Source organism: Eulemur rufifrons, chromosome 2 (assembly GCF_041146395.1).
Source record: "Eulemur rufifrons isolate Redbay chromosome 2, OSU_ERuf_1, whole genome shotgun sequence".
NCBI lineage: Eukaryota > Metazoa > Chordata > Mammalia > Primates > Lemuridae > Eulemur > Eulemur rufifrons.
In genome coordinates, this window is record NC_090984.1 from 125016562 (window position 1) to 125041511 (window position 24950).

The window sequence follows — 24950 nt, forward strand, 5'->3', positions numbered from 1 at the left end:
GCACTCCATGAAGCCACTGAGCGCCAGGGGGCTTCTGCTCTCCCCAGCAGTGAGCCCCTTGGACGGTCCATTCGAGCTCCCCGTCCGCCCGCCCGTGGCCCCTGGCCCACCGCCTGCCATGAGCCAGGCTGCCTAGGCCCCTGCCGGGCGAAGCAGGGGAGGGGTGACCCACGCTACCCCCAGTGTGCCAGCCTGGTGGGCGGGCGTGTAGGCAGGCCCCGTGGCGGGCAGGCCTGGGCCAGTGGGGGTGGCTCTTCAAGGCCAGTGGGCAGCCCTGTACCTGGTTAGAGGCCCGGCTGGGGCTGAAATGAGGCATTTGGACCCCCAGCTGGTTCTCGGCCTGAACTCTGAGCGCTCCCGCAGGGCCTCCCTCCAGCCGCAGGTGGTCCCGACCCCGCCCCTCCCTGCTGGGCGTGAGGATCCCAGCAGCAGCCTCCCTCTGGGAGCCCCTAGCCTCAGTGCCTCTCTGACTGCCCAGTGAGGACTTCTGCCTGTCGTCTGTCGCTCTGGCTCCTGAGTGGGGGCTCAGGAGGGCGGGCCCAGCCTGAGCACATGTGCTCTGTAGACGCTGGGCAAAAGAGTGACCCCAGAGCTGGCCCCTGGCACCGGGTGCAGCCGGGCTCCTCAGCCTGGTTCCCAGGCCCGGCTGGCACTGCCGCCACAGCCTCCCGTCCTCGCCCAGACCCGGGTGTGCCCAGGCCTTGCACAACCAGGTGACACCACATGAGCATGGCAGCCTGGGGAAGCCTTTGCTTCACCCTGATGAAGGCCCGTGAGGGCACACGGGGCCTGGGAGCCAGGAGCCCCCCTGTCACGGGCAGGCCGGCACCCTCAGCGGGCCTGGTGGGGGCACGGGGTGAGGCCACCTCCGGGATGGCGCAGCCGAGCCCCCCAGCGTCCTGGGTGCTCCTGCACTCAGCAGGAGTGCCCACCCTCACTCCACTCCCGGGGGACGGGCAGAGCCGTTGCCCACGGCCACGACACGCTCAGCACTTCTCTCAGGCCCTTGGAGCCCCAGATTGTGAAAGCCACAGGTGGCTCATGTTACCCCACATGGCAGCGCCTCCCAGAGCAGGTGCCAACCTGCCAGTGTAGAAGCACCCGCCCACGGGAGCCGGGTGGGTACCCTGCCAGTGTGGACACGCCTACTGATCCCGAGTGTCCCAGGGAAGCACTTGCGGAGCTGGCTTTTGCCCAAGTGGGTCACTGATAGAGGTCGGAGGCCCCAGCTCGGAGCGACAGGGGCCGGGAAGTGCCTTCGGCAGTGGGCAGAGGGGCAGCTCCCCACAGGCCGGGGCGCTGGCCCCATCCTCGGGCCCCCCACGCACATGCGGGATGCAGAGCGCTAGGACGGCTCCTGGCCTGGGCGAGCGCCTCAGACAGCTGTGAAAAGTGGCAGGCGCAGGTCTGGAAACTCCTCCGGGGGCCACTCTCTGCCCCTCCGGCAGAGGCCAGCCTGGCCCTGGGGAAGTGGGCTCCTCCGAGAGTCCCGAGAAGCAACAGGGGCCCGAGGCTGGCGCTGGGGGACCTGCCTCCCTGAGCCTCCACTCCTTAGTGTGAGATGGGAATAGCCAGGACAGATGACAGTTTTGGACACTCACATTCTGCCACATGTTGGCTCTTTTTGTCCTCACTCTGCCCCCGAGGAGGGCAGGGGGGCATCATCCCTCCCATTTTACACCCGAAGAAACTAAGGCATGGAGCGGTCCAGTCCTGTGCCCAGGGTTACACTGGCGCCGGAACAGCTGGGCTATAAATCTGCCTCGCACCAGGGCCAGCCCCTTGTCCCTTGCCACAGCGGGAGGCTGCTGAGACAGGAACAAGGCACAGCCAGGCAGGTTCCGGGGCAACCAGACTCCCCCAGCCGGCGCTGCTCACACCTGGCAATTTCTCACTGGGCGGCCTTGGCTCCCACAGCCCATCCAGAATCACCCCGTCCCAGGGTTATCTCTGGGAAACATCTCCCCTTCCTCCCCTTCATCGCAGCCACTGCCTGTTTCCCAGCATCTTCTATCCTAAGATCAGACTCCTCCAGGGCACCCCATTCCCAGCTATAGATAACCAGACTTCTCTTGCATGCGAGGAAGTTCCCCTTCTGGTCACACCTCAGTATTTCCTGCTGCAAGTGGGAGGCACAGGTGTTTGTACCAGTCACCTCCTCCTCCCCTCGGTCATCAGTGCCCCCTGATGCTGCAGATGGAGAGCTGGCTTTGCTGGGTGGGGGGAGCCCACCCAGGCCAGGTGTGTAGGGAGGGGTTGCTCCGGGCTGGGCTGGACCAGGGCTTGGAGTTGAGAACAGGAGAGGTGGGTGCACCCAGCCCATGCAGTGGTGGAGTGGGGTGGGGGACACTCCCAAGCTCCTCTTGTGGGTCACAAGCCTCTGTGTCCCCCATTCTGCCTCACCCCCACCCGCAGCCCCTGAGTCCACACACAGACCCCAGACTGAGCAGAGACCCAAAGGCACGCAGTCCCTCCCCGAGCAGCACTGTGCAACCTTTGTGAAGTCACTGTGCTTCCTTGAGCCTCAGTTTCCCCAACTGCAAATGGAAATACTCGAACCTTTACAGGTAAAGTACACACGGCACGTGTGAAAACGCCCAGGGGTCCGTCACAATTTGGAAGCTGCGTCCTGGCGCAGGGCCAACCTGTGACTCATGAGCACTGAGCCGCTGGTCTTCCGGCTGGCTGGTGGCCACGTGAGGCCACGGCGCCAGAGTGAATTATGGCCACCCCTGCTGCCCAGCCCCGTGCAGTCCCACCAGTGGCTCAAGACTGGAGCAAAGACTTTAGGGTGTCACCTCCCCCCAAACTCTATTTCCTAAAGCCGGCGCCCTCCCTACTAGCTCCCATGCCCCGCCACGGGCAGCCCAGCTGAGAGTCCCTGGGAGGCGCCATTGGTCAGGCCCGGACACCTCCAGGTGACTAAGTGGGCAGGGCCCCGCCGGGACAGAGCACTTGGGGCTCCCCTGTGTGTTGCGGGGTGGGGGCAAAGTGCAGGCTCCTGCCCTGGGCGGGGCAGGGCGCGGACCTCACCCCGTGATCCTGTGTGGGGACGAGGGGCAGGTATGGGACTCGCAGCGCCGCTGGCCTCTCCACCTGCCGAGAAAGGCAGGGGTCTGAGAACTAGAAACCGGCTAGGCGTGTTCCCCCTCCAGTTTCACTTTCTCTTTCTTCCCTCCTCCCTGCCCCTCCCACAGAGTTGTTTGAAGTGAGAGGGGCGGGATGGGTGTGCCCAGCGCAGGCCGGGCCGGCTCCCCCCGGAGCGAACCGGGTGCTGGGCTCGCGTCTGACTCTGGTCCTCCCTGCCCGGCCCGCCTGCGCGCCAGCTCGGCCAGTGTGGACCCCCGCTCCGCTCGGTGGGCCGGGCGCCCCGGGTCCCAGGCGAGACGGTCGGGCGTGGCCAGGTGCGCCCAGGCTGGGCGCTGGAGGCGGGGGCGCCAGGCGGGGCGGGCGGCGGTGAGTCAGGGCCACCCCCGCGCGGGCGCGCCGAGCAGGTCCCAGGGCCGTGGCCGACCCGCCGCGCGACCCGCGGGCCGGAGCCGCCCTGCCCGGAAGAACCGGTCGGGCCAGCGCGGCGCGGGCGCGTTCCGGCGCCGGGGAGGGCGGCCCCGCGGCTTAAAAGGCGCCGCCGCGCTGGCCGCCGCCGCACGGAGCGCAGCCCGCCTGGCACGCGGGGCCGCGGGACGGGGGGACGCCGCGCGGCGCGGCAGGGCTGGGCCGGCACCGCACGCCCCCCGCGCCCGCCGGGGCGTCCCGGACAGCGCGGAGGGCGACTGCCGGGCGGCGGGTGCGGCCGGACCGACGGGCGCGGGGGTGCTCGGGGCGCGGGGCGACGCGACGGCCCCAAGGGCGGCGGGGACTTTTCTCTCCACAGCGCGGCGAAGACGTGTCACGGACTCGCGCGCCGGGTCCAGTGGTTCTTAACAGTTCAACAGTTCTGTAGCGCAATTGTGAAATGTTTAGGACCACTAGACCCGGCGGGCCTGGCGGCGGTGACAGCACAAAACGTCTCACGCGCGGTCAGGGTCAGGGGAGCGCCGGGGGCCAACTGAGAGGAGCCCGCGGACCCGGCTCCGCGCAGCCCAGCGGCGCCGCGCCCAGCACACCCCGGGGTGCAGGGCTGGCCCCAGCTGCTGCAGGGGGCGACCCTTGCCTTGGGGCGCGGCCTGGCCCAGCACACCCCGGGGTCCAGGGCTGGCCCCAGCTGCTGCAGGGGGCGACCCTGGCCTTGGGGCGCGGCCTGGCCCAGCACACCCCGGGGTGCAGGGCTGGCCCCAGCTGCTGCAGGGGGCGACCCTGGCCTTGGGGCGCGGCCTGGGAACCGGGCGCAGCAGGGAGGTGGCCAGGCGGGGCTGGGCCGAGCTCTGGGAACTGCCGGGGTGGGGGCGTGCTGGGTCGCCCACGCTCCGCTGCTGGCGCTTTGCCGGCCTGGAGACGCCACCCTGTTGGCCCCAGGGCCCTCGCCCTTCTCAAAACTCTGCCGAATTCCCAGCCAGGGCCTGGCGCTCCGCTCCGCAGGGTTCAGGAGCCCTCCTTGCCCTGGGCTGGTGAGGGGGCAGCCGCACCTTCCCAGGAGAGCGGGGGGATTATACCTGCTCTCTGCTCCCGGGACCCTGGGGAGCAGTGTGGTGGGGGCTCCGTCAAGTGCCTCCAGAATGAATGAAGGACTCCGAGAAACAGAAACTGGTGTTGGCAGGAAGGTTGGAGACCAGGTGGCAGAGTCAGGCTCAGATGTGGGGCCCGTGGGTCTGTCACCTTGGGCCAGAGCCTCCGCCTTGGGGCCGCAGGCTCCTCTGTTGAGTGGGTCTTGGTAGCTTCCACTGGGGAGGCCTGGGCGGGAGTCCATGTCAAGCTCCAGGTGGCCTTGGGAAGGCTCAGCAAAGGGTCCTTCCATGGGTGGCTTCTGCCTCTGGAGTGGGGTGGGGGACACTGCCTGGAGACGCAGCCCGGCCCTGCCGGGAGCCTGCTGGCCCGCTGGTCCGACTGCACTCCCTGGATGGTAGGGTCCCCTCCAGTCCCCACCTCCTTGGCCCCGTGTTTAGGGAACTGCTGGGCATCCTGGGTGGGGGTTGAGGCCTGAGGTTGAGGCCCCCTGGGGCATTTCCTGGCTGGGTGGCCTTGGACCAGTCACCTGCCCTCTCTGAGCCCAGCCTGCACATGGTGGCAGTGTTGCTATGAGGACGCAAGAGGCTGGGGCTGTACCGGGAGAGGGTCAGCCACAGGGCGGCAGCTCCCTTGCCACCCATGTGGAGGGAGCTGTGTTCCCAGGAGTGTCCACCTCTAGCTGTCACCTTCCCCTGTTGCCCAGTAAATGCCACTGTGGCCACCTTTCAGGCTCTGGCTTGAGAGCTTGGGGTCTCTGGCAGGTTCAGCAGTGCCACACCGGCTCTGTGGTGTCTACGGGCCCCAAGGGTCTTGGCCTTGACGCTGCCCTGCTGCCACTGCCACGGCCACGTGGGGGCAATGCCATTTTATAGCACATCCTCCCCGTGCCATGGGCAGGGCCCTCAGCGCCTCTTGCGAAGGGCTGGGGCTGCGGCTGGGGCTGGGGCTGCGGCTGGGGCTGGGGCTGCGGCTGAGGCTGGGGCTGGATGTCTCCCTACTCTGCAGCTCTGAGTCATCGGGATGGTCCAGGTGTGCACATTAGGGATTGGTAAAAATAAACCTGTTCCAAAGCAGTGCTGTGTCCTTGGGGCTGGCTGTCCCCCTGAAGCCTCGCCATGGTTTCTCCCTCCCAAACACACCAGCTTTTTCCTTCTGACCCTGGAGAAGCAGGAATGAGGATGGTTGGAGACGGGTGGCCGGGTCCTCACCCCGACCCTCTCCCAGCCTCGGCCTTGGTCTGGCACTCCGGTCCCTGGCACTCCGGTCTCGGGGAAGCCTGCAGGCCCCGCCGCTCAGCCGCTCGGCTTCTCGTTGCCGGGTTCTCCCTGAGCAGGGCTGCGGGGCCGCACACCGCTCCCTCAAGGAGCAGGGCTGGGGTGAGGGCTGGCCCTGGGGGCCCCAATTTCAGCCAGCTCCAGGCTGCTTCCGGCCTCTCCTGATACTGGTCCCTCGGTTGGCTCCCACCCTGCCTGACTGGAAGCCATGGGCCGGCCGTGGGGACCTGGCCATGGGCGTGGGCAAGGCGGGAGGGCTGAAGGTGGAAGAGACAGAGAACCCTTCCCCCACCTCCAGCCCGTGTGCCCCTGGGGGGACTGAGAGTCATCTCTGCCACCTGTAAGCAAGTGACCTTGGCAAGTCCCTTACCCTCTCGGAGCTTCTGTCTTCCTCTTGCAAGAGGAAGTGGGGCTTGCTGGTGGGGGGTCCTCTGAGAAGACTCAGCAAACTCTCGGGGTATCATCTGGGGCAAAGCGGGAGCCATCACAGGGACAGGTAGTACCTCATGGTGGGGGGTCGGTGGGGGGCCCCAAGGAGTGTCCCAGTTGGCAATGGGGTATGGTCCTGCAACAGGCCCCCTCTGTCTCTGGGGCCGCCGCTGTGCTTCCCTCACCCCCAGCCCCTCCTGTCTGCCCCCCCCCCCAGGCAGAGAATGCTGAGGGTCCCCAGTGCCCACTGCCTTCCGAGGGGAAGCCGGGCACACAGCCCTTTGCCAGAGTCTACTTGCCAGCCCCTCCCTGGGCTGCTGGTGTGAGCTCATGGCTCGATTCGGCCCGGGGGGCTGTGCACAGACTTCTGGGCTGCGCTTAGCTGTCCAGAGCCCCCTACTTCCTCTCCTGTCTGGTGGAACTGGGACCCCATGGTGCCAGCCCGCTGTGGCGGGGCAGAGGGAGGGCCACACAGGGCATGGCGAGGCATTCCTGCAGGAGCTGATGGCCGGGCCAGGTCTGCCTGGGACTCTCCGGGCTGAGCACTGACAGTCTCGTGTTCTGGGAGAGCTGGTTACCCTGTCCTGGACCAGCCTGTGGACCATGCCGCCCTGGCCACTTGGCCCACTTAACAATGGGTCTTTTCCATAAGAGAAATTAACCTTCTATCTTTTTAAAGCCGCTGTTATTTTGTGCTCCATTAAAGTAGCTAAACCAGTTGCTCAGTCCGTGGTTCTGAGTCATGGGGTGGGGGGCTGATGAGACACAGAGGCCCAGGCTCTGCGAAGTAGGAGAGGCTGGGATTCTGTGTCTTCACCAAGTCCCCAGGTGACAAATGCCAAGGCTGGGAACCACGGTCTTCAGTGGTTAAGGCCTCAGGAAGACAAAAGGGCGGGAAGAGGAGGCGGAGACAGGTCCCTGACCTGGGGCGTTGGGAGAGGTTCCGGCCTCTGATCCCCAGGGGAGTGTGAGCCCAGAGCGGAAGCTGCCGCTCGGCCCCTCTGCCCCTCACCAGAGGACCCCATAGCACCGCAGGGACCTCAGCACCCACTGCCCAGGGACCCCGACTGAGGCCGGGTCTGGGAGAGGCCTGCGCGGGCTCACAGCGGGTCCAATTCTAGATGCGTATCTGAGTCCATTCGTGCTGCCATAACAAAATACCCGGGACTGGGTAAGTTATGAAGAACAGAAGTTTATTTCTCGCAGTCTGGAGGCTGCAAGTCCAAGATCAAGGTGCTGGCAGGTTGAACGTTTGGTGAGGACTTGTTCTTTGCTTCCAAGACAGAGCCTCGTCGCCCTGTGCTCTGGAGGGGGTGGAGGCCGTCCTCACGGGGCAGAGAGGGAGGCAGACAGCGTGGGAGGGGCAGCCTTGGCCCCAGGCGCCGTGAGGAGGCACTGATCCCACCCATGAGGCTGGAGCCCTCGTGGCCCAAACGCCTCCTAAAGGCCCCACCTCTTAATTCTGTCGCACTGGGGAGTAAGTTTCAACTTGAGTTTTGGAGGGACACAAACGTCCCAGCCACAGCCACGCACCTGCAGATAAGAGCTGCCTGGAGGAGAGAACAGATGCGGTTCCTTTCCTCCCCTGCAGCCTCGGTGACGGGGAGCCCTCTCGGGAAGGCAGATCTGCCCACTCTGGCAGGGCTCCGGGCCAGCTGGGACTGGCTTTCTCAGAGTGCTTGTGGGGCTGAGGCTGCGGGGGTCGGGGATGAGGGGGAGGTGCACACAGACTTGCCTGGAGCCCTCCAGCCTTGGGGGTTCACGCCTTTCTATATTTTTTCAGGTTTATTGAATTGTAATTGACATACAGTAAAGTGCGCGTGTTTACAGTGTGCAATTTGATGTCTTTTGACATACATGTGCACACCGTGAAACCACTGCACAGTCAGGGTCAGGAGCAGACGCACCCTGACTCCCCAGGGCTCCCCCTGGCCCGCTGCGGCCCCTCCCTTCCCCGGCTCCTGCACCCTGGGGTTTTCTTTGTTGGAAAGTTTTTAACTGCAGATTCAATATATTTCCTGGATGTAGGACTATTCAGGTTATCTGTATCTTCCTGAGTGAGTTTTAGCAGTTTGTATCTTTCAAGGGATTTGTTTCTTTGATCTAAGGCACCAGATTTATTGGTATAAACTTGTGCATAATGTTCCCCAATTTAATATCTGTAGAGTCTACGGTGATGTCCCATGTGTCCTTCTTAATATTGAAGACCCGTGCTTTTTCTCTCTTTTTCCTGACCGTCTAGCTAGGGGTTTATCATTTTTATTGATTTTCTTAAAGAACCAGCTTTTGGTTTTATTGATTTTTGCTTTTTCTCTATCATTTTTCTGTTGTTTGTTTCAGTGATTTCCACTCTGATCTTTATTATTCCCTTTCTTCTCTTGACTGTGGGTTTTATTTGCTCTGTTTTTCTAGTTTCTCTTTTTTAAACATTTTATTTATTTATTTATTTGACAAATAAAAATTGTAACTGATGAAATCCAAATAAACTCTGTGGATTGTACCATACCAATGTCAATTTGCTGGTTTTGATGTTGTATCTAGTTTTGCAAGACGTTACCTGGGGGAAACTGGAAGAAGGGTACGTAGGACCTCCTCTGCATTGTTTTGCAAATTCCTGTCAATCTATAATTATCTCATAATAAAATTTCTTAACTGACTGAAAGAAAATTGTATGTGTTTATTATATACAACATGTTTGGAAATGTGTATACATTATGGAAAGCCTAAGTCAAGCTAATTAACATATGCATTATTTTACACACTTATTTTTTTTGTGGTGAGAATACTTAAAATCTACTTTCTTAGCAATTTTCAAGAATACATTGTTATTGACTATACTCCCCATATTGTACAATAGATCTCTTGAACTTATTCCTCCTAACTAAAATTCTGAATCCTTTGCCCAACATCTCTCCAACTTCCCTTTCTAGTTTTTAAGGTGAGACTGAGGTCATTGATATATGACTTTTCATCTTTCTAAGCTAGGCATTTCAGTGCTATAAATTCCCCTCTGAGCACCGCTTTAGCTTCATCATACAAATTTAGATATAGTGTGCTTCACTTTCATTCCATTTAAAATAATTGCTAATTTCACTTTGAATTTTTCTTTGACATTTGGGTTATCTAGAAGTGTATAATTTATAGTTTCAAAAATATTTGGGACTTTTCTTAATATTTTTCTGATATTGATTTTTAACTTAATTCCATGATGGTCAGAAATCATATTCTGTGTCTGTGTGTGAGTGTATATGTGTGTATATATATATTTTTTATTTTTATTTTTTAAAGACAGTCTTGCTCTATTGCCCAGGCTGGAGTGCAATGGTCCAATCATAGCTCACAGCAACCTTGAACTCTTGGGCTCAAGTGATCCTCCTGCCTCAGCCTCCCGAGTAGCTTTGTTTGGTGGGATCAGCTCAGCTTTCACTGTGGGACTGATTTTCCCTGACACCGAGGCGACCCTCGAGAGTACCGTACCCCACACACGCCGCACGAACGATAAGGCTTTTTCTTCTGGTCAGTGGGAGCACGAACCTTTCCCAGCATGGTTTTTTTGTTTAATTAAGAAAACATTAATTTTTAACAATTATGGGGAAATATGTAACGTAAAATGTGCCATTTAGCCATCTCTAAGTGTGAAGCTCAGCGGCGCTAAGTACATTCACCCTGTTGTGCACCGGGCACCGCCATCCGGCTCTGGAACTTTCTCATCTTCCCAAACTGAAACTTTCTGCCAGTTAAACAATACTCCCCATTTCCCCTTCCCTCCAGCCCTTGGCAACCACCATTCTACTCTCTGCTTTTGTGAATTTGACTGCTCTAGTACCTCATGTAAGTGGAATCGTGCAATATTTGTCTTTTTGTGACTGGCTTATTTCGCTTGGCATAACAACTTCAAAGTTCATCCATGTTGTAGATGCGTCAGAATTTCCTTCCTTTTAAAGGCTGCGCACGACTCCATCGCACGCATGTACCGCATTTTGTCTATCCACCCATCTCTCCGTGGACATTTGGGCGGCTTCCACCTTCGGCCCCGTGAGTGATGCTGCTGTGGACACGGGTGCGCAGATGCCGGCTTTTCAGTTCCCAGCACAGTTTCTAGTGTGGGCAGCCGTCCCCCGCCTCCCTCCAAGTGGCTCTGTCCCCAGCCTTGGGCGGTTTCCACACTGTCATGCATTGCCCCCACTCAGCTGAAGATCCGAGGGGGACCCTCTGTGGCTCTCCAGGGCTCTGTTTCTGCGCAGTTTGCTCTTTTTTGATGTTCTGCTCTGCGTGTCTGCCACCTTGGCCTGCGCAGACTCCCAACTGCAAACGCCCCGGGTCCTCCGCGCCCGTGCTGAGGCCCGTAAACCAGCTCTAGGCAGTAGGCTGGGCAGCCACAGGGCTCGCCTAGTCTGTCCTGCCTGGGAGCCAATGTCTGGAAACTGTTGTTTCATGTACTTTGTCCAATTTTTAAGTGACTCTGGTGGGAGTACAAACCCGGTCCTTTGGCCCAGAGTGAAAGTCCTCACCCTTGTCCTCATTACCCGAGGGGCCCTGGCTCAGACGTCTACCTGTGGACTGCTGACATCCTTCTACCACTTTTCCTTTCCCGAGACATTCTGGCTGTCCCCAAGGCAGGCCAATGTTACAGGTACACCCTGGTGGTCTCTGTCATGCCCTCTGACATGGCTTCCCTGGGGGCCAGACCTCATGTTGGATTGTCCTGGGGGCTCAGACGTACCGACTGGCTCAGAGGCGGACGCGTCTCCCCACCATAGCCGCGTTGTGTGTACATGTAGCATTTCACATATACACGCAACCGCCCTGAAGGCGTGGGGCCAGCCGCAGTACCATGCAGGGGAGGTTGCCTCTAAGAGTGGCTACTTGGTGGTGTCTAAGTGGCAGAGCCAGCTCAGTCTCTTCTGAGGGGACTCTCTGGGCACCCCCGTCACCCCTTGGCCACCGGCCTTCCTTCGGTGCCAGGCCAGTTCTCAGCCAAACCGCCTCCCGACCGAGTACGGTCCTGGGACGACACCCCAGGGCGCAGGCTGCGGCAACACTCCGTGGCGAAAGCAGCACCCGCGGCCGAGGCAGCGCTTGCTAGCACATTTTGCAAAGTTTGGTTTGTTTAGTTTTTACTCTTTCTTGTTTTATGATATATACATATAAGGGTTAGTTTTCCTGGGAGAACCACTTTGGTCTCAGATGGCACAGGGTGATTTGTAGCATTCACTTGCTCTCTTCGTGATTTCCGTTGGATTTCTCCTAGGACGTACTCAGAGGCATGTTTTTACTTTTATCAACACATTTAAATTAAACAAATCATTCCTTTAAAATGAAATTTAAACACATATAATTAAAAAGTCAAATCATTCCTTAAAAAATGAAATTTAAACACCTAAGTCTTGTAAAGAAAAACAGAAGCTCCCTGTCCTACATGTTCCCACCCAAGTCCGGGTCCTCGAGGGCAGCCTCTCTTACCGATTCTCCTGTTTGCCTCTGTATTACAGAGACCCTGCTTTGCCTGCAATTTTTATTTTCCTGTTTCATGTCCTCCCTAGGGATCTGCTATGGAAGCTGAGTTTCTACTTCTCTGACCATTTTTCCCTCCCAACTCCACGCCTACCCTTCCTATACTTGGTCACATTTATTGATTAAATCAGCACTCGGAGTTTACATTAGTTGTGAGCTATGTGAAGACAATTCACAGCTGAGCCTCCTGGCGTACTATGATCACAGTACTTTTCTGGTAGAGCTTAAAAAGTTAAAAAAAATAATTGTCTCCTTTAAAAATTTGCATAGTTTTTTAACGTATTGTAAATAATTCCCACACTCCTTGATGGAAGTTTGAATCTCTTCTGAATGTGTTCAAATACATCAAGTACTTCCCTTCCTTCCTTCTTTCCGTTTTCCTTCGGGCCTCCCTGCAGGGCGCTCCCAGCGGCTGGTCCCACGAAGACCCTCGGGAACCACCGCTCCGCCCACACCCTTGGACCTCCGTCCCCCACCAGCCTGAGATGCTTTGTCTCTTTCTTGGGTTAGATCCCATGCGCTTGGGTTGAATCCATGCGCTCCTTTCCCTTGGTTTACTTCCTTGTTTTGGGGGAGCCCATCCTTCAAGAGCTTCAAGAAAGGGACGAGCCACAAGCCAAGCTTTTTGTCTTTTTTTGCTCAGGCGATGGTCTAGCTGGGTATAGAATTCCAGCTGGGGAACCGTCCGTCACCGGTTAGCTTCCATTGCTGCTGAGAAGCCCAGCGCCGATCTGCTCCCTGATCCTTCACAGGTGAGCTCCCCCCTCCCTCGCCCCCCACCCCCAGAGGCTTTCAGTGTCTTGTTTCTTCCGGTGTTTGACATTTCTTGAAGATGTTGGTCTTCCCCTTCTCTTTTATTGTGCTGGGCATTGAAGATTTCACGTGTAGCCCTTGGTTCTGGGAAAAATATTTTGCATTATTCTTTCACTCCTATTTTTTATGTTCTCTTTTTCTGGAACTCCTATTATTTAGATATCTAACTTCCTACTAGAATCCTGTCATTTTTTTCTTCTCCCTTCTTATTTTCCAAGTGGTTTTCACTTCGCTTTACTCCCTGGGAGATTTCTTTGACTTTATCTCTCCATTTTTCTCTTGAATTTTATTTCTGTTTTCAAATATTTCTTTTCCAAATGCTTTTTACCTCTCTCAATTGCATCTGCACTTACTGAATGTCTTCATTCTCTGAGGAGCTCCACAGCAGCGCCCAGGACCCGCTGTGGAGATGCCATATCCCGGGGGCTCATGGGGACAGCAGCTCCCTCAGCACCGCGTCTGCACTCAGCTCATCCCCTGTGCTGTGCTCGTTCTCTGCGTGACACATCAGCGCTGTGCACACCATGCAAGCTGCATCACACGCACACACACGTACACACGCGCATGCACGTACACGCACACACACGTACGTACGTGCACGCATACGCACGCACGCACACGCTCACATGCACGTACGCATGCGCACGCACAGTCTGGGCATGAGGCCACCTTCACGCTCAGCCCAGCGCCCCGCTGGACTCTACCCTTGCCCTGGGGAAGCTCCGTGAGCGGTAGGGGAGGCTGGCGGAGGGGCTGTCTGTGAGACTCACCCAGAAGGCCCTTCGGGAAGCAGCAGGGCCGTTTCTGACCTGGGGGCAGGGCTGTCCAGGTGATGCATCTGCGCTGAGGGGTTTCCCAAGTTCTCCAGATTGCACCCTCGGGACTCCTGCCCCGTGTGTCCCTCTGCCCTGGTCACTGCCTGTCCTCAAGCTGGAGGCCGAGCCCAGCCTGCAAGCGTTAGGAGAGGTAGCCGGAACGGGAGGGGAGAAGGAAGTCGGGGTGTAGGGTGGGGTGAGCCAAGGCCTGGTAGGTGGGGTTGGGGGGACAGAGGGAGGTGCATGGAGGGGACACTGGTGCGGTCACAGGCCTGGCAGGGCCTCTTGGGCCATGGAGGCAGGAGCCCTGGGCTTCATGCCCTGGTGCACCCTTCACTTTCTCAGGGGTCTAGGGCAAGCCCCTGCCCCTCTCAGCGCCTCAGTTTCCCTATCTGAGTAACAGGGAAACTGGACCAAGGGATGTCTTAAACAGGCTGCCTCTGGCCACACACTGTGGCCAAGATGTGCCATCTGCTGGCCACAAGTGGCAGTGTCCTCATTCCAGACATGGCCAGGGCTTGGGTACTGGGGGCATGGAGAGAAGTACCGGCAGCCAGACCCTCCAGGAGGAGGGGAGAGGGGGGCGAGGGCAGAGAGGAGGAGACCCAGGCTGGGGCCTCACGGGTAGTGGGGGTACTGGCTGGGAGGTTTGGGGCCCACTCGGTGCCGCGCACATTTCCTCCCAGGAACGGGGAAGGTGCAGGTGGACCAGGAATGTTTCCACCTGGGCCAGGGAAGTGTCCTCAGACTGGGACAGCCAGGTGCCACACACTGGCTTTCGGGTCAGATGGGGTCAACCCAGCTGACTTGGGCCTGGGCAGGGCAGCCCAAGCTTGGGGTCCGGCACTGCAGCCTTGGGTGGGGTCGGGGGCAGAAGCCAGTCTGGGGCCGGCGAGGAGGCCGGGGCAGAGATCCAGGCTGGGGCAAGGCTGGGAGGGGAGGGGCAGGAGGCCCTTGGCAGGGTGGGCAGCACAGAAAGTAGCCTGGGACTCATGCGTCCCTCTGTTTCTTCCACAAATACACTTTGCGCCAGGTGCTGGGGAAATCACAAAATTTCCTGCTCTTATGGGGCTCATGTTCTGATGGGGGTGACAGACAACAAATAGGACAAGAAAGATTTACGGAAGCTCGTGGTAGGTGTAAGGAGGAAAGCGAAGGCGCGGAGGGGACGGGCGCTGTAGAGAAGGCGGGTAGGGAAGGCTCTGCTGGGAAGGGGACGTTTCAGAAAAGACCTGGAGAAAGGGGGGCACATGGATGTGGGGGAAGAGCCCCCAGGCGGTGGGGACAGCGAGGAGGCGCCCAGGGCTGGAGCTGAGCGTGGGGGTTGGAGACAGAGGAGAGGGGATGTCGGTGTGCCTCGCAGGGCACCGGGGATCAGCGGCAGGGGACAGCCAGGCTCCGCGCCAGTGGCGGTGTGCCCCACCCGCCTGCGCAGGCTCGCCCTGGCTGCCAGGCTGAGGCTGGCTGAAGGGGGCACGGCGGCCCGGGGGGCCTGGTGGATGGGACGTGGAGGCAGTGACAGTGGCCGGGCTTCAAGAACGACTCCAGGGCAATTGAATTCAGAGAATGAATGAGCAACTGAGTGATGGAAAATGTGACACGCGGGGAGATGCCCTCATCTGTCCCCTTGCCCAGCCCTTGCCCCTCTCCTGGCGCTGGCCGTGGTGCTGAAGCCCCGGTGCCTGCGGCTGTCCTGGCACTGTGGGACGGGCTAAGGCCAGTGGAGGATGGGGTGGAGGGGCCGGCCCAGGGGCCAGCGAGTGTCCCCATTCTACGTGACCGGTGGCCTGACTGTGTGCATGCTCTCTCTGCCCGACAAACCCTGAGCATGGTGTCCCCAGCAGGATGGCACTGGGCTCCCACAGCCCACCAGGAGCTGACCTGCCTCCACTCCTGCTTCTGCCACCTGCGGGCAGCTCCTGGGTCAGGGCGTGGCCTCCCCCTCCAGGCCCTGGGGCTGGAAGGGGCGAGGGGGCAGGAAGACCTGGGGTTAGGGGCACAGCCTCCCCATCCAGACCACCTGGGACAAGTTCTGGCAGGTCACTTCTTCACTCTGTGCCAGTTTCCTCCTCTGTAAAACGGGGATCTTAACAACACACTCTCCTAGCTCTGCTGTGTGGATGACACCAGTGACTATTGGGTCAAACAGGGCCTGGCCTGTAGGCCAGTGTTTGCTGACCCCTGCAGATGTGCCACCCTCCCCTGGAGCACTCAGGGGCCCCCAGAAGAACTGGCGCCATGGCCTCCCTGAAGCCTGCCTCAGTGCTGTGGAGGAGGAGGGGCTCCGCCTGGCCAGGAGGCCCTGCCCTGAGCCCAGGCGGCGTCCCTTGTGGACTATCACCCCTGGCTGCCTTCCTGAGCCACCATCACCCCCCGCTCACTCCAGACAGGAGCCCGGCCTCCACGAGAGTGGGTGAGTGGGGAGTCTGGTGAGCTGCCCAAACATGGCGGCGCATGGGGAGGGTCCCAAGTCCCTTCTTGAGATGGGGGAAAGTTTCTTCCCATCCCCCACACTCTCAGAGGGAATGAGGGTCTGTCTGCTGCTGAGTATGTCCTAGGGCTGTGGGCCTTGGAGCATTTTACCCCCATAACCCTTCCTTTTCTCTTTATTAATGCAGCTCTCTGGGAGGCTGAGGCAGGAGGATTGCTTGAGGCCACGAGTTTGAGACCAGCCTGAGCAAGAGCGAGACCCCGTCTCTACAAAGAATAGAAAAATTAGCCAGGTGTGGTGGAGTGCACCTGTAGTCCTGACTACTGGGGAGGCTGAGGCAGGAGGATGGCTTGAGCCCAGGAGTTGGAGGTTGCAGAGAGCTACGATGACGCCACTGCACTCTAGCCCAGGAGACAGAGTGAGACCCTGTCTCAAAATTTTTTTTTTAAATGTTAAAAGGAATGTTTAAAAAAACCCATAGAAGCCAAAACCACCCAGAAGGGTATAAAATGGCAGTAAAAGCCTTTCCCTCACCCCACCCCTGCCCTCTCCCAAAGGCAGCAACTGTTACCTGTTTCCTGTGTCTCCCTCAGGAAGGTCGAGGCCTTTATGAGCCTACACCTTCTCTAGAAATAAATGTGGCCGTCCTGCTCATGGCTGGGCCCGACCTTCCACCTGTCTGCGCCATCATTCCAAGAGCCCTGGCATTTCCACCTGCCCCCTCCCCTGTGGCCAAGGATGGAGTGTCAGGATGGGCCATTCCCTACCAGTCCAGCTTCCCAGGGCCGCAGGTATCCCCGTCAGGTGGCCACGCCCCTGTGTGCACCTGGGAGCCAGGCTGGCTGAGAGGACTTGGCCCCTGTTTCGAAAGGCTGGTGGGGACGGGGTGGGCCTGGGCTTAGGAGGGTACATCTACTTTGTGCGTGGGGGCTTTCCACTTTGAGGGCCCCTCAGCGCCACCAGCAGGCCGGGGGATGGCGGCATGGAGTGCCCAGGGCTGCAGGCACCCAGGGCAGGGATCTGACCCTTGCATCCCGTGTCCTGCTGCCTGCCTGACAGATTGCCACGTGTGGGTCTGCTGGAAGCTGAGCCCAGCAATTAATCCCATCAGAGGAGCTCCGCTCAATGGGAGGAGGTTTTTCTCTGTTGCTCCCTTGGTCTAGATTTCCCCTGGGACAGCTCTGACCGGCCGCTGCGTGCCTGGTAAATTAAATGTTAAAAAAATACCCACAATGACTTTAATCAATCCGCTGAGATGGCGAGTGGCCTCCTCCCAGAAGCCCTTGGTCCGCTGGAGGGAGCCTCCCCTCCCCCAAGGCTCAGGGGCCTGGAGTAGACAGGATGGGGGCAGAGGAGGGCGGGACAGTCCTCCCCGGTCCCCTGCCAGTGCGGGCGGGAATGGGGAGAAGGAGAATCGGGGAGACTCTGCCCCCCTTTGTATCCTGCCGTCATCCCAGGCCAGGGTGGCTGAGGGGGCAGGGAGGGGGACAGCCCCTCGCGACCACTCTCCTGACCGGAAGCCTGGGTGGGGGCTGGGCAGGTGGTAATTGCCGCCGTGCGGTCGCAAATAGTGTGTTGATGAGTCTGCTGGAGACGAATGGACGCGGGGCTCTCCCGGCTGAGTCCAGCTGCGACAACGTTCCCCGCTGCCACTGGGGGGAGTCAGGGGAGGGACCCGGCACGCGGTGGCGTGGGGCTAGGAGAGTCCGTGGTCCCTCCCCGAGGCCAGAGGGGCGCAGGGGCACAGAGCGGGACGGTCCGGCCCAGCCTTGGCCCCCCGGCCAGGCCGTCAGGGGCGCACCGGCTCCCCCGGCAGGGTTCCTCCTCCGTCGCCCGCTTACCTTTAGGTCGTGCTCGAGGCTCATCATCGCCCTGGGCAGTGTCCCTAACACCCCTCAACTCCCAAAGGCCTCCCCGTGGGCCTCTGTGATTTAGGCGACCCTCTCCCCACTTTGCCCCATCCCCAGGCCAGGCGTCTCACCGCCACACTCGAGGCTGGCGGGCTCCGGGCTTGAGTCTGTCCTGGCAGAGCGCTCCTCCCCCGCACCCCGGGTTCAGGACTCTGAACGTAAAGTGGTCGTGCCCAGAGGCCAGCCGGAACCTTCCAGCCCCCGGGAGTCCGGGAACTGCCCTGGGGTAGGGATTGGGGTGGGGAAGGCAGAATCGGGGTCGTGGAATGGAGGCGCAGAGGCTGCAGGTCTCGCGGCGCGTTGTGGGACCCGAGAGGGGCGGGTCCCTTGGAGGTCCATAGGCCAAGGTTGGGGCATTTGATGGGGGGCAGCTTCCGAAGAGCCACCCCGATAGGGAGCGGCCCTGGAGCTTGGGCGGGGTGGGGATCACAGGTCACTGGGCTCCCTAAGCGCCTCCACGGAAATGAGACTCCAAGGCTGGGGTCCCCAGGACAGATTGGAGGGGGAGGGGGCTGCGATTATGCCCCAGTCGGCAGGGGTTTCCAGGAGCCCCGCTGCCCCCTCCCAGCGCTCCCCTGCCAGGATACCTGGCAGGAGGCGCCCACGTCCGGGGACGCTCGAGGCAGGTGCGTGTGGACGACCCGGACCGATTCTGGCCCTCCATCCTCCGCCCCACGGCCGGCGGGGCCGCGCCCCCCCACCTCGAGCCCGCGCGTCCGGGCGTCTGGCTCGCTGCGCTGGCGGAGGGGCGCTGTCGGCGCGGGCGGGCGGGGCCCAGGCTCGGGGGCGCGCGGCGCGGCGCGGGCGCAGGGCCTGGGGGCGCGGGCCGCCGAGGACTGGGGGTCTGGCGGGCGGCCCTGCGCGGTGCGGGGCGCGGCGGCGGCGGGCGCGCGGCCAGTGAGCGCGCGGCCGGTGAGCGCGCGGGCGGGGCGGCGGCGGCGGCGGGAGGCGCTCGGGGCCGGTCCCCGCGCTCCGCTCCTCCATGGCGCTGCCCCGGCCGCCCGAGCCGCCCCGCGGCGCGTCCCGCAAAGCTCCCAGCCTGCTGGAGATGGGGGCGCTCTGCCTGGACTCGGAGATCATCCTGGGCTTCACCAGCCACCTCCTGCGGCGGCGAGGCAAGGTGAGGGCCGGCGGCCCGCTGGCGGCGGAGGCGCTGTCCCGCGACTTTGCGGCGCGGCTCTCGCGGCTCGGGGTGCGGCGCCCGGAAGGCGGCAGCAGGTCCTGAGCCGAGTCCCGCAGCCCAGGCCCGGGACTCGCTGCCGCACTTTCCCCCATTAGCGCTGCCCTATCTCACTGTCCCTTCAGGCCGAGACCTAGCCGGACCGATCCGGACCGAGGCGTTCTGCCAGGGTGGAGAGCGCAGCGCTGGGACTCCGGGGCGCACCTTGAGCCTTGCTAGGCTGGGCGAGGGCGAGGGTGGGTTCAGGGCGCCCCTGGCTGATCCTGAGCCCCCGAGGTGACTCCAGCCCCCCTTGCACCTCTGGGCTGTGCCGGGTGTGACTCGGCCCCTCCGGGGAACCCGGGTGCAGGGCGTGAGCTGGCGCTTCTCGAAGCGCAGAGCGGTGCGAGAGCAGAAGTTGCGGGCGTGGCTGGCCCTGGGCGCAGGACCAGGGCTCAGGCGGCGGTGTGTTTCTGGGGGTGCGTGTGGGGAGTGTGCGTGTGGGGACATAGGGTGTGTGAGCCGTGATTCCCGGCCCGAGCTGTGTGTCCCGGAGCAGTTGAGTGGCGAAGGGCGGTGCTGTCTGCGGGCAATTGTGGGGGAGACGGTGGGGCATTGGGGGTGGCGTTTGGGGATACCCACATCCAGATGTTTCTTTCGCGAGGCTGCGATGAGATGGGGAGGGAAAGAGCTTCGGGGCCCCCGGACGGGTAGAAAGGGGCCAGAGGCTTTGGGATAGCAGAATGAGAGTGGGGAGCCCCTGCTGACTTTATTTCTCACCCCCCCCCCACGTTTTTGAACCCCTCAGTTCATGAAAGACCTGGAAAGCCCGGAGGGGACCGCCCGTCACACTTTCTTGGGGAGTGTGTGCGTGGGCGGGGAGGGCTCTCCAAGGAAAAGGGGGGTGGGCAAAACGTTAAGGGTCGCTTCGACGGCTCACGGGAGGCGGGAGGCCACTCTCGTCTGCGCCGAGGTCTCATGCACGGGGGGAGCCAGCGGGTCCCACCCAGCTCTGGCTGGCGCCTCCAGACCTCGGGTGCGCGTCGGGGTCGGGACCCGCGGCGCCGGGTCTCCGCAGCCTCGAAGCCGTGTGCACGGCCCGCAGGGGGCGCTGGCGTCGCGGGGAGCCCGGGCCTGCGCCCTCCGACCTCGACCTGGGGTTTCGGGAGGACGGGAGCCCGGCCCTGGAGCCGCCCGCGGCCCTGTGTGGCGGCGACATTTGGGGCCCGGCTGGGGCGGGAGCAACTGGTCGCCGGGGAAGGGGGGCGACCTCCCAGCCGGAGACAAACAGGCAATTAATTCCGGAGCTGAGTCCCCATCTGCCAGCCCTGCCGACAACAGGTCCCGCGCGCCCGCAGGGCCTCCTGCTCCCGGCGGCGCGGCGCGCGCCCGCTTTCCCACTTCGGGGCACGCGCGCCGCGGACACGCCAAGATACATACGCGGCGCAGCACTGCGCGTCCCGAGGCGCAGGCCTCAGCGACACTTACCCACGCGCGACAGGTAGACCCCAAGGGTGGCCAAAGACACGCAGAGTGCGCTGGATTTGCTGGCAAAAGCGCCTGGAGTGTGGGGCTGGGGCCAGCCTCCTTGTCCCCATCTCTCTGTGTGACTTGGCAAGACCTTCCCCTCTGCGGCCTCGGTCTTCCCGCCTGTAAAGTGACGAGAGGGGTCGGTCCTCACTCAAGACACGCAGACCGAGTGTTCCCAGAGCGGAGCCGGAGGCGCATGCGCGCGCTAACTTGAGTCTCCCCGCGGCCCCCAGCCCCTCCTCCAGGCAGGGACTCACCTAACAGGTTGGGGTCCTTGGAGTGGGAGGGGCCGCGCGGGGAAGCAGGGCCCCCTGACCCCACTCGCCGCTGGGCACCGGGCCAGTGAGGGGTGGCCCTCCCGGCCCCGCCCCCCGCCCGTCCCGGCCCCGCCCCGGCCCCGCCCCGCCTCCAGCGCGCGCCCGCCGCGGCCACCGCGCGCTCCACCACTCGCGGGCGCAGCCAACTTCCGAGCGGCGGGCCGGGCCATGGGGCGCCCCGGGGCCGGATCACTTAGCCGCGGGGCCCCGGGAGCTCCAGCGTAGCCCGGGAGCGCCCGCCTGGCCCTCCCTGCGCCCGGGCCATGGGCGGCCGCGGCGCCCCCCTGTGTGCGGCGCAGCCCGCGGTATGCGCGGCCCGGCCTGGAGAGGGAGGTGGGCGGCGGAGCCCGCGGGCACTCCCGGGACAGAGCCCGGGACGCGAAGATGCTTGCGGGGCGCGCGGGCCTTGAGCAGAGCACCACGCGGCTCCGGGCCCTCTGGTGGTGGGGGGGACTCACACCCGGGACCTCGGGGCGGAGGGAGGGGTGCTCGTCAGGTTCGCGCCCAGTGCTCCTAACTTCGGTGTGAGCGTCACTCGGGGCCCGGTGCGCTGAGGTCTGGAGTCTCGAGGCGGCCCGGGCTCACTGTTCCCTTCCGTCCCCACTCACCGCAGGTGGCCGAGGGCGGCCTGGCCCGCGATCCGCTGCCGCTGCTGGAGGTGCCCCCCCGCAAGAGGCTGCCGACTGGGCCCGACCAGGACCCATGTGGCAGCCGCCCTGCGCCCGAGGGCGCCGGGGCCGGCGCGGAGCAGGGCCACTCGGCTGGTGGAGGCGGCTGGTGCCGCCACTGCCACACGAAGCTCGTGGAGCTCAAGCGGCAGGCGTGGAAGCTGGTCAGCGGGCCCGGGACGCCCCTTCGGGTAAGTGACACCTTCTGAGGCTGGCCCCTCCGGCAGGGCCATGCTGGGACTCGGTAGACCTCGGGCGAGAGGGAGGCAGGGTTCCGCTCCTGCCTGCTGCCTGTTCCACTGTTTTCAGCGCGGCCCTTCCCTTCTGTGGACCTCAGTTTCCTCGTCTGTAGCAGGGTGTGTGAGAGTGGGGGCAGCTCATCCTAAGGGGGTTCTGCTGAGAGAGGGGAGGCTGTTGGGCCGGTGTTTCTCCCCTGGCGCAGCTGTCCCACAGCTGGAGCCGCACGTCTGTGTTTGGGAGGGGGAAGGGGAGAGCGGGATGGCAGGGACTCCACCCAGGGTGGGGCAGCTCCCGCCCTGCCAGCAGCAAGAGGTTGCTTGGTGTGTTGTCACCCCTGGGGCACCTGGGCTCCCAGCCAGGTGTCTGGGCTGCCCCCCAGCAGCTGCCCTTCTGCCAGCATCATGGGTAAAAACTATTGTCCCACACATCCTGGGGCCACCATGGGCTGTGGCGGTGCATCTGGGAACTGGGTTGCTGGGCCTCCAGGCTGCCAGGCCCCAGCCCAGCTGGCAGGTGCTTGCCAAGGAGAGGCCTCTGCTGGGTTTTCGAGCCAATGGGCTTGCCCCAGTCTTGGAAGGAGCAGGGACCATTGTTCCAGGGAACAATGCGCCGTGGAAGTTCGCAAAGGCTGGGGAGGTGGGGGTCCCCAGAGGAAGCCGCCTGCCTGACCTTCAGTCTTTTTGAAAGAGTTCCTGGGAAGTCCACATAATCCCATTGAATCTAAATATAGTTCTCCAGGGAGGGCCGTGTGGGCTGGGGGTGGGGGTCCGACCCTGGGCTCCCTGTCCGGCCGGGCAGGGTGGGTGGGGTAGGTCTGGTCTCTGTCTCAGGCCCCGTGTCCCGGCCCTGGGTGACCTCCCCTGGGGGTGGACGTGCTACGGCCTCCCTCGGTGGCCTGTCCTGGGGTGGGTCTGCAGCCTTGGCTGTGCCCAGACGGCCTGTATCTGGTTTGAAAGGTGGCAGAGGACCCTGAGGGCCCCGAGAGAGGGTGATTTGGGCCAGGCCTGAGGGCCGTCTTGCTACCCCACTGAGTGGAGCAGGCCAGAGACAGGAGGGGTGTTTGTGGCTGAGCTGGTCTGCCCTCCGGGGGGCCTTGCCCGGTGATGCTGCCCAGCCACAGTGCTGGCCTGGCCCGGCTGAGGGCATGGGGCTGGCTGGTGGCAGGGGGCCGGGGGTCCCAGTGGAGACAGCTGCGGGTCACACAGTCCCTGGTCGATTCAGGGCTCCTTATTTAGGGGACTCAGTTGTCCCTTGCTGCAGATGGCTCATCAGGGAAGCCCCTGACCACCTATATCTGGCCTCCCTGAGTGTGACCTTTGACACCAGGTGCTCCCCATCAGTGCCAGGTGGGGGCTCACCCCTTCCCTGGGCGGCTCTGGGGCGCAGTGGCCTGGGGTGTGGGCCAGGGCTCTGTTCTGCTCTGATGCCCCGTCTCCTGCCTTGTCAGATGGGGGTGGCTATTCTGGGGGTGCTGTGCTGTTCTGGGCTGCTGTGCTGTTCTGGGGGTGCTGTTCTGGGCTGCTGTGCTGTTCTGGGGGTGCTGTGCCTGAGGGAGGGAAGGCCCCAGGGTCCTTTGTTTCTGCAGAGAGGAGGCAAAGCCACAGGGCAGGAGGGCTGCCCCTGAGACCCCGGGACCTTGCTGGCCGCCCTTGTCCCGTCACCTGCGTGGGCCTGTAGCCCTGGCTGGCTGTCCGGGAGCTTCTTTCAGGGCAGGCAGGGGCAGCAGCCGGGAGGGGCTGACACCGCTGCTTCTGCGCGTGGGCTGGCAGGAGATCTGTGTGGGGTGGCCGAGGGGCCTCGTGCGTGGCTGGCTATAGGTGGGCTCCCCGCAGGGGTTCCTGGGACTCTTGCCCACTGTCCAGGGGCTCTGGGCTCTGCTTTCCAAGGCCAGTGTGCCATCAGGATTTACAGTTGGTGTCTGTTCTGTATTTTTTACCATGGAGAGATGGGCTTTCTGGAGGCCAGCACCTAACAGTTTACCGAGAACTTTACCTACATCTCTCTGACTCCTGCCTGGGTCCCTGGAGGCCCAGAGAAGGGCGGCTTGCTGGGCTCCCACAGCCGGGCCTGGCACAGAGCTGGCCCTGCCTGGCCGTTAGAGGCCCTGGCCTCAGGGCTCCCTGCCTGTCTCAGCTGGGAAGGTCAAGGGCCAGCCTGGTGGGGTCACCTTGAACTTGTTCCTCCTTAAGCCAGTCCATGATCGCCCACACTCTGGCCCCAGGGTCCCTGCCAGGGCTCGTCCCCAGCTGACCCTTCACCCCCTGAGGCCAGCGGACAGCTCTCCGCCATGGGACCTTGAGCAGGTTTCCTCCACTGTAGCAAGGGACTGTGTACCCATTTCACAGGTACACGGAGCAGTGCCCGGGATGGGGTGCACTGGCACCCCTCCGCTGCGGCTGCGGCTGTTTGCTGAGCTGGGCTGGAGAGTCCCGCGGTGCCTGGGTCTTGGGGTGTTGCATGAGGCAGTGGGAGCCCCACTGGCCACCGGCAGCCTGTGCTAAGGCCTGCCTGTCCCTTCCCACCACGTGTGCTCATTGCCCTGAACCTGCCTCGGTTTCCTTGTGCTGGCAGGGAGGGTGAGAGCATGACCCCCATCCCCGCGCAGTGGGTAGGACCATCCTCTCCGCCCCTTTCTAGGCCCCAGTGCCCCATCTGGGGGCGTAGGAGAGAGAATGTTCTCTTCCTGCCCAGGTTGGAGCCCTGAGAGATTGTCTTTCCTGGTCCGAGCAAGACCCCCTCACCCAACCCTAACCCTAGGTATCTGGTCGTGCCTGCGTGTGGAGGGGAACCCCCAGGCTAGGGCCGCTAGGCCATGCCCCCCTCGCCCCACTCTGTGCCCTCCATACTGTGCCCCGTTCTCCCCAGACCTTGTCTCCCCGGTGACTGCTTCAGGACGCCATGTGACCTGGAGTCATGCCCTGTGGATGGCCCCCTTGTCCCCAGAGCCCAGCCCCCCAGGCAGGAGGCCCTGCAGTTTCCCTGCTTTGGCCCCTGTGCCCCCTTCCCAGGCGCCCCTGGCTTTGAGACGTCCCTGCAGGGCTCACAGCCCGGGAGGCCAAAGTTAGGTCTGTCCTCTTTTTGCCACACCTGAGGCCCCACGTCCTCCGTGCCCTGTGTCCTCCCCACCATGACGGACTGGTCACAGTGAGCAGACCTTCACCCCCACCCCAGTCCGGGGTGCCACTGCCCGGCAGCCGCACTGCCAGGTCAGCCATGGGATCCAGGTCCCGTGGAAGTGTTTGCTG

At 62.2% G+C, this 24950-nt stretch overlaps 1 protein-coding gene across 1 annotated transcript in view; it reads left to right on the forward strand.

The window, feature by feature from the left end:
* Positions 1-21060: 21060 nt before the first annotated feature.
* KIF26A (kinesin family member 26A) overlaps positions 21061-24950 on the forward strand; it is a 37812-nt gene continuing 33922 nt past the window's right edge. Inside the window, exons 1-2 of the mRNA XM_069493175.1 lie at positions 21061-21102; positions 21411-21656. Of these exons, the coding sequence (XP_069349276.1) occupies positions 21061-21102; positions 21411-21656 (288 nt within the window). The remainder of the gene's footprint in view (positions 21103-21410; positions 21657-24950) is intronic.